Source organism: Eimeria necatrix, genomic scaffold (assembly GCF_000499385.1).
Source record: "Eimeria necatrix Houghton genomic scaffold, Enh_scaff749, whole genome shotgun sequence".
Lineage (NCBI taxonomy): Eukaryota > Apicomplexa > Conoidasida > Eucoccidiorida > Eimeriidae > Eimeria > Eimeria necatrix.
In genome coordinates this window covers 10,001-18,118 of record NW_013654573.1, presented here as the reverse complement: position 1 = coordinate 18,118, position 8,118 = coordinate 10,001, and the positions used below count along the sequence as shown (strand labels likewise).

The 8,118-nt window shown below is 62.1% G+C and overlaps 2 protein-coding genes across 2 annotated transcripts in view; one reads left to right on the top strand and one right to left on the bottom strand.

Moving 5' to 3' along the window:
* Positions 1-2,601: 2,601 nt before the first annotated feature.
* Positions 2,602-2,901, top strand: ENH_00074040 (hypothetical protein; the record flags this gene model as incomplete). Its single annotated transcript, XM_013582810.1, has 1 exon — positions 2,602-2,901. One exon carries the CDS (start codon positions 2,602-2,604, stop codon positions 2,899-2,901), a length of 300 nt encoding a protein of 99 aa, XP_013438264.1.
* Positions 2,902-5,828: 2,927 nt separating this feature from the next.
* The window catches only part of ENH_00074030 (jmjC domain-containing protein, putative), a gene marked incomplete at both ends in the record, with an annotated part of 4,545 nt that continues 2,255 nt past the window's right edge, over positions 5,829-8,118 (bottom strand). The window contains 6 exons of the mRNA XM_013582809.1: positions 5,829-6,059; positions 6,442-6,605; positions 7,195-7,275; positions 7,540-7,632; positions 7,754-7,816; positions 7,958-8,118. The exon at positions 7,958-8,118 is cut by the window's right edge and continues 487 nt beyond it. Of these exons, the coding sequence (XP_013438263.1) occupies positions 5,829-6,059; positions 6,442-6,605; positions 7,195-7,275; positions 7,540-7,632; positions 7,754-7,816; positions 7,958-8,118 (793 nt within the window). The remainder of the gene's footprint in view (positions 6,060-6,441; positions 6,606-7,194; positions 7,276-7,539; positions 7,633-7,753; positions 7,817-7,957) is intronic.

Here is an 8,118-nt window from a genome sequence, read left to right as displayed (position 1 = left end):
GGGGGGGGGGGGGGCTGCTGCTGCACGGCGGGACGCCGCTGCGGCTGCTGCAGCGCGAACGGCTGCTGCTGGTGCTCCTGCAGGCTGCTGCCTTGCTGCTGCTGTGCGTGGGCCGTTGCTGCTGCTGCTGCTGCTGCTGCTGTTACGGCTGCTGCTGCTGCTGTGCCTTCAGCGGGGCACGGCGGCAGCAGCAGCAGCAGCAGCAGCAGCACGCGCTCCGGGCTGCTGTTGCCGCCTTTCCGCTGCTTCCGCGGGCGCTGCCCACTGCGCCTCACTGCTGCTGCTGCTGCTCATGCTGCCGCTGCTGCTGCTGCTGCTGCTACGGCTACAGCTGCTGCTGCTGCTGCTGCTGCTGCTGCTGCTGCTTGTCTGCAGAGCTGGTGACTGCTGCGGAGCAGCTAGAAGCACGGGAGTTCGAGCAGTGTGGGCCCCCCCTGGGGGCCCCCGCAAGGGGCGAAGCAGCAGCAGCAGCAGCAGCAGCAGCAGGAGCAGCAGCAGAAAAAGACGATCCCGATCCCGGGGAGGAGTCGATCCCCTTGAGGGTTTTGCTGCCGCACCACGTGCTCGAAGCCGCCAAGTCGCTGCCGCCCCTCTAGGGTTTAGGGTTTAGGGTTTAGGGTTTAGGGTTTAGGGTTTAGGGTTTAGGGTTTAGGGTTTGGAGGCGCAGGGTTTAGGCAGGGCTCTCGGGGCCCAGCTGACCCAGCAGCAGCGCGAGCAGCACTTTGCGCAGCCGCAGCAGCAGCACAGCAGCAGCGCTGCTGCTGCCGCTGCTGCGCTGCTGCGCTGCTGCTGCGGCTGCTGCTGCTGCTGCTGCGCAGGAAGCTGCAAAGGGCTAAGACAAGCTTCGGACCATTTCCTTCTGCGGCACTTTCTGGCTCGCTAGCTAGCTAGCTAGCTAGCTAGTTAGCTAGCTAGCTAGCTAGAACCACTGGCTTAACCTGCTAGCTAGCTAGCTAGCTAGCTAGCTAGCTAGCTAGACCCACTGCCTAGCTGGCTAGCTAGGCCAACTAAGCGGCTTCCCCTGCTGCCCAGCGCGTGACTTGGCTATCCAACTAGCTAGCCAGCTAGCTAGCCAGCTCGCTAGCCAGGCAGCTAGCTAGCCAGCTCGCTAGGCAGCTAGCTAGCCAGCTAGCCAGGCAGCAAGCTAGACAGCTAGCTAGCCGGTTGGCTAGCCGGCTAGCTAGCCAGGCAGCTAGCCAGCCAGTGCCCTGTGCTGGAGAGCTGCTGCTGCTGTAGAAACAGCAGCGCAGCACGTGTCAGGCTAGCTAGCCAAGACTGCTGCAGGGGCCGCCTCAGCCCATGTGCACTTATTTGCTGCGAAGGCGCAGCTGCTTCGCTGCGGCCCAGCCTGTCTGCTTCTACGGCTTGTCTGTCGCTGCTGCTGCTGCAGCAGCAGCAGCTGCTGCTGCTGCTGCTGCGCTGCTGCTGCTGCTGCTGCATGCAGCCCGAAGGCTTCTCGCGCCACAAATTCAAACTCGAAGTCTTCTCCAAATCAAACAGCGCAAATCGCTAGCTAGCCACTGGCCGCGGGGCCGGCAGTTCATTGCTGGCTAGCCACAGCTAGCTGCGCCAGCTAGCCACAGCTAGCTGCGCCAGCTAGCCACAGCTAGCTGGGCTACTTAGCCGCAGCTAGCTGCGCTGTTTAGCCGCAGCTAGCTGCGCTGGCTAGCCATAGCTAGCTGAGCTGCTGAGCCGCAGCTAGCTGAGCCATTGGCCACAGCTAGCTGCGCAATTTAGCTGCAGCTAGCTGAGCTAGCCACAGCTAGCTGAGCTAGCTAGCCACAGCTAGCTGGGCTAGCTAGCCACAGCTAGCTGCAGCATCTGGCCGCGGCGAGGCCGCCGCATGCGCGGCTCTGTTGGCCGCGGGGGCGGGCCCGGCGGCCTGGGGCTCGTCTCCAGGGTTTAGGGTTTAGGGTTTAGGGTTTAGGGTTTAGGGTTTGGGGCTTGGGCGCTCGTGGGCAGCTGCAGCGACACCAAGTCCTCAGGGTTTGCGCCAGCAGCTAAAGCCATGCAGCGGTTGCTGTACTCCGCCCCAGTCTTTGTGTCTTTCACTGGCATATACTCCATTGTGCACACAGTTGCTGCAGCAGCAGCAGCAGCAGCAGCAGCAGCAGCAGCAGCAGCAGCAGCAGCAGCAGCAGCGGGGGGGAGCGGGTGCACGGCGGAAGCGCGGGGTGGCGCCCCCGCGCGGCTCGAGGCTGCGGCCGGGGAGCAGCAGCAGCGCAGCAGCAGCGTAGCAGCAGCAGCAGCGCAGCAGCAGCAGCAGCGCAGCAGCAGCAGCAGCGTAGCAGCAGCGCAGCAGCAGCAATACCCTGGGAAACCCTAAACCCTAAACCCTAAACCCTAAACCCTAAACCCTTACGTCGGGTGTCCTCCGCGGTGGCAGTCTCCCGCAGCAAGTCTTCCACCTCCTCCGTGGGGGTTTTGGGGCGCTCTGGGGGCCCCTGGGGCTCCTCAGCAGCAGCAGCAGCAGCAGCAGCAGCAGCAGCAGCAGAAGCCACTGCAGCGCAGCAGGCGAGGCCCAGCAGCAACAGACGCAGCGACGCCATTCTGCGCAGCAGCAGCAAACGCAGCAGCACAAGCAGCAAACCTGCAGCAGCAATGGCCCCACACCTGCAGCGCTGCTGCTGCTGCGCTGCGCAGCAGCACCTGCTGCCGACGACGCGGGACAGCAGCAGCAGCAGCAGCAGCAGCAGCAGCAGCAGCAGGCACGGCAGGGCGCAGCAGCAACTGAAGCAGAAAGTGCAGCAGAATGGTGCAGCACGGCAAAAGCAGCCGAGCAGCAGCAGCACAGATCCAGCAGCAGCTCGAGCAGCAGCGGTTACACCAGCGAGCTGCAACGACTCCAGCAGCAGCAGCAGCAGCAGCAGCAGCAGCAGCAGCAGCAGCAGCAGCAGCTGACCTCGCAAACCGACTCGAAAACAAATCCACGGGTCAAACAGCGCCCGAAATTGAGTCAATTGAGGCGGAGTGCAGCAGCAGCAGCAGCAGCAGCAGCAGCAGCAGCAGGGACTGTGCGAGGTCGCTTCGAGCCTGGCGCGGGCGGCGGGAGCGAAGGCCAAAGTGCGTCAAAAAGACTTCAAATGAATAAAAAAACAAAAATTGAAAAATTAAATTCATTTAAAAACATTTAAAAGCAGAAAGAGACGCAAACTGGCGTGCTGCTGCAGCGCGCAGCAGCAGCTCCACGCCGCCCACCAGATCGATGGCCTGCGACCACCCGCCGAGGGTTTAGGGTTTAGGGTTTGGTGTGGGGGGTTCCCCGCCGCTTTTTCCGCGGTTTGTTTGCATTAATTCAAATTAAATATATTTAAAAAGTCCCTGCCGCGCAAAAACCGGGAAGAAATAGCGCAAAAAGCCGAAATCGGGGTCGCGCTCGCCCGCAGCTGCAAGCCGCGCTGCTGCTGCTGCTGCTGCTGCTGCTGCTGCTCCAGCGCCAGCTTCGCCGCTTCCACTGAGTTACAACTAAGGATTCTTCACTAAATGAAATTAAAAGGCCAATTAAAGGGCGAAATTCGCAGATCCGAAGAGCAGCAGCACACAAGACCCCCCGTTGCTGCCAGCAGCTGCAGCTGCAGCTGCAGCTGGCAGTCCCGGAGCAGCCACTCTGCTGCTGCGCTGCTGCTTGCTGCTGCGCGTTTCTTGTGCAGCAGATTCTGCCTTTTTTGCGGGTTTTCATTTAGTTGTGTCTTTCTTTGTCTTTCCCGGCGCCCAGGGCTCTCCCTGGAAGTGCAGCTTTGCTGCAGCGCAGCAGCGCGGCTGCGCAGCTGCCGGGGTGTACGTACACCCCAGCAGCAGCAAAAGAGCAGCAAGCCCTGCCTTCGCCGCAGCTCGAGCTGCTGCTACTTCCTCTTAGTGAGATTTCTAGAGTTGTGGGCTCTAGCGCCTCCGCTTGGCCCAACTTAACTGCTGCTGCTGCTGCTGCTGCTGCTGCTGCTGCTGCTGCTGCTGCTGCTGGCCACGGCCGGCAGCAGAAGCAGCTGCTGCTGACGGGGCCACTGCGGGCGCCTTTCGCAGCAAAAGTTGCTGCCAGGGGCTAGTCTGCTGCTGCTGCTGCTGGCTGTGGGCTTTTGCAAGAAGCAGCAAGCAGCAGCAAGCAGCAGCAGGCAGCAGTAAGCAGCAGCAAGCAGCAGCAAGCAGCGGCGGGCAGCAGCGCCAAAAAGGGGCTTCAAAGGCCCTTTAGAGGGCTCTAAATGCTGCTGCTTCCCCGCCTGTTGCTGCTGCGCAGGTCGTGTTTTAGGGTTTAGGGTTTAGGGTTTAGGGTTTAGAGAAACTCCACACAAACCCCTGGGGGCCCCAGCCCGCGCCCCACAGCAAAAATAAAGGCCAAAGCCCAGAACCACTAGGGGCCCCCAGGGGCCCCCAGGGGCCCTAGGGTTTAGTAGGGGCCCCAGGGGCCCCAGGGGCCCCAGGGGCCCCTACTAAACCCTAAACCCTAGTGACCCTGGGGGCCCCCTAGGGGCCCCCAGGGCCCCCCCAGGGGCCCCTGGGGGGCCCCCCAGGGCAGGTCCCAAGAGGTGCAGCGTTTGTGCTGAAGCAGCAGCAGCTGCGGGCAAAGCCATAGCTGTGTGTGAGCAGCAGCAGCAGCAGCAGCAGCAGCAGCAGCAGCAGCAGGGCAGTGCAGCAGCAGGCTCGGAGGTTCGATTCCTTCTAGCAGATAAAATGAAACTTAAATTAAATTAATTTAGAAATTAAATCTCTTAATTGCTTCTTTAAAACATAATTCTGCTGCCCCACAGCTGCTGCAGCAGAAGATTCTGCTGCCCCACAGCTGCTGCAGCACAAGATTCTGCTGCCCCACAGCTGCTGCAGCACAAGATTCTGCTGCCCCACAGCTGCTGCAGCAGAAGATTCTGCTGCCCCACACCTGCTGCAGCAGCGCAGCAGCAAAGAGGGCGCAGGCAGCTTCAAGCCAAGTCTAGGCCCTGGGGAAGCTGGAGCCCGCGCGAGGGTTTAGGGTTTAGGGTTTAGGGTTTAGGGTTTAGGCCGTCACTGCCTGCCAGCCAGAAAGAAGAGCCAGTGTTGGCTCCCCTGCAGCAGCAGCAAAGGGCAGCTTGCTGCTGTCTCTTTTGCTGCACTTCGCCAACCCTAGAAGCAGCAGTGCTGCAGCACTGCAGCAGCAGCAGTGCTGCAGCACTGCAGCAGCAGCAGTGCTGCAGCGGTTGCCTGCAGCAGCAAACTCCAGACGCCCTGCTGCTTCTAGGCAGCAGTTTCTGCAGATGCAGCAGCTTGCTGCAGCAGCAAGGAGCTGCCCGGCGACAAGCAGCTGCAGCAGCCTAGTCTTGCTGCTGCTGCTGCTGCTGCTGCTGCTTAGGAAGCAGCAGGTGCAGCATCGGCTGTGCTGCTGCAGCAGCCCTGAAGCAGCGGCTGCTGCTGGAGGTGCTGCCCGCACAGCAGCAGCAGCAGCACAGCAGCAGCAGCAGCCGGGGCTGTCTCTCCTAATTTCCCACTGGGGAGTCTATTTGCTGCGCCAACTTTGCTGCCAGCAGCTGCAGCAACAGCCACGCCAGCTGCTGCTGCAGCAGCACCTGCTGCAGCAGCACCTGCTGCAGCAGCACCTGCTGCAGCAGCACCTGCTGCAGCATCACCTGCTGCAGCAGCACCTGCTGCAGCAGCACCTGCTGCAGCAGCACCTGCTGCAGCAGCACCTGCTGCGGCAAGGCCAGCAGAAGCTGCTGCTGCATTGCGAACTGGGCGCAGACTAGATGAGTGCCTGCAGCAGAAACGCCGGTGGCGGCAAGATTTTTTCGCCGCCTCTGCTGCTGCAGCTGCTAGTGGCTTCTGTGCTGCTGCTGCTGCTGCTGCTGCTGCTGCTGCTGCTGCTGCTGCTAGGCCTGAAACCAGTGGGAGATGGAAATGCTGCTGGACTCTGCCTGCACATAGTGCCACCAGCCTTTGGGGATAAACAGACAGTCCCCTGGCAGCAGCAGCACATCGCAGCAGCAGCTTTTTTGGAAGAAGAGGGGAAACTGCTGCTGCTGCTGTCTGTACACCTCGGCGGGCAAGCTCGCAGCAGCAACCAGAGAGCTCGGCAGGCTCGACGTGTTGCGAAGAAGGCCCTGCAGCAGCAGCAGCAGCAGCAGCAGCAGAGACGCAGCAGCAACTGCTGCAGAGACGCAGGCATCAGCAGCACACGGGGGAGCCGCAGCAGCCGCAGAAGCAGCAGCAGCAGCAGCTGCTGCTGCCGCTGTAGCCCCTGCATGCACAGGCGAAGCCCTGTGGTAGCTTGGGGCGTTCACGCCCTTAGCAGCAGCAGCAGCAGCAGCAGCAGCAGCACATTCAGCAGCAGCAGCAGCAGCACACCCAGCAGAAGCAGCACACCCAGCAGCAGCGCACCCAGCACCAGCACTAGCCCCAGCTCATCCCGCCGCAGCAGCAGCACACCCAGCAGCAGCACACCCAGCAGCAGCAGCAGCAGCAGCAGCAGCAGCAGCAGCAGACCTTCTGGAAAGGGTACATGGCCTCTGTCTGCGAGGGGGGGTAGAGCTGCATGCGTTTGCTGCCAACTATTTGCACAAACAAATTCTCGCTGCTGTCGGTGTGCAGCGGAGACACAGTGCCCCGGGGGCCTATCCACACCAGCCGCGTGATATCAGTTGCTGCGCCTGCAGCAGCAGCAGCAGCAGCAGCAGCAGCAGCAGCAGCAGCAGCAGCAGCGGCAGCAGCGTGCGCAGGGGAGCGCTGCAGCTTCAGTGGCAGCAACCGGACGCGCCCCACGCAGAGGCCAGCGCAGCAGCACAGAGTGAACTACCTACACCAAAAGAGCAGCAGCAGCAGCAGCAGCAGCAGCAGCAGCAGCAGCAGCAGGACACACAGGCTACAGCAAGGTCTGGGGGAGGGGCCTCCTTAGCAAGAAACGGCAGCTGCTCCAGCAGCGCGTGCTGAGCCAAGTAGCCCACGGGGCCCCCCGGGGGGCCCCCTGACCTTCCTGCAGCAAGACCCATGGGGGCCCCACACAGCAGCAGCAGCAGCAGCAGCAGCAGCACTGCTGTCAGCCGCCGCAGCGCAGCCGCAGCAATAGCTGCAGCTTAGAAGCAAAGCATCGGCTGCCGCAGCAAAGGCAGAGTCAGCAGCAACGGCAGCAGCAGCAGCAGCACTGCTAGACAGTGCGTCAGCCGCAACGGCAGCACAGCAGCAGCAGCAGCAGCAGCAGCAGCAGCAGCAGCAGGACCAGCAGCAGCAGCAGGGACTTACTGGCAGGTTTGATAAATTCGGAATAGAAGTCCTCAAAGAGCATTAGGCGCTGCGTCCAGCCCTCCTCCGCATAAGAGCTGCCTGCAGCAGCAACAGCAGCAGCAGCAGCAACAGCAGCAGCAGCAGCAACAGCAGCAGCAGTGGCCGTTGTGTTGAAGCCCCAAGACCAGCAGCAAGCCAGCACAATCGGCACATACACTGCAGGCAGCAGCAGCAATGGACACTACGCCCTGCTGCAGCTCCTGCTGCAGCTCCTGCTGCAGCAGGGCGTGCTGCAGCAGCCGCTGCTGCTGCAGCTGCTGCTGCAGCAGCTGCTGCAGCAGCAAAAGTGTTTGCTGCTCCCACCGATTTCTACAGGGACAAGTCTGTGGCCCATTTGCCTCCTCAGAAGTCCCCAATTAGCCCACAGCTTAATGCAGGGCAGCGCAGCAGCTCCGCCTGAGTGGCAGCAGCAAGCCGCGTAAACCCTAAACCCTAAACCCTAAACCCTAAACCCTAAACCCTAGCGAAACCCTAAACCCTAAACCCTAAACCCGCTGCTGCAGCGGCTCGCCCTCACCCCGGATTAGCAGCGGCTGCTGCTGCTGCAGATAATTCGCCAAAAACTCCTCCAAGCCGATGGCTGCGCAAACCCCACACAAGCTGGCCCGCCCCACTCAGCAAGGGTTTAGGGTTTAGGGTTTAGGGTTTAGGGTTTAGGGTTTAGGGTTTAGCCGCCGTCGAATCTAAGGCTTTAGGCTCTAGGGTTTAAGGGCCAAAGCACCTGTCCTTTCCTCCACTGGTGCCCTCTGCCGCAAAACAGGTACCAGGGGCCCCAGGGGCCCCGGGGGCCCCTGGGGCCCCGGGGGCCCCAGGGGCCCCGGGGGCCCCTGGGGCCCCGGGGGCCCCTGGGGCCCCTGGGGCCCTGGGGGCTTGGGGGGCCCC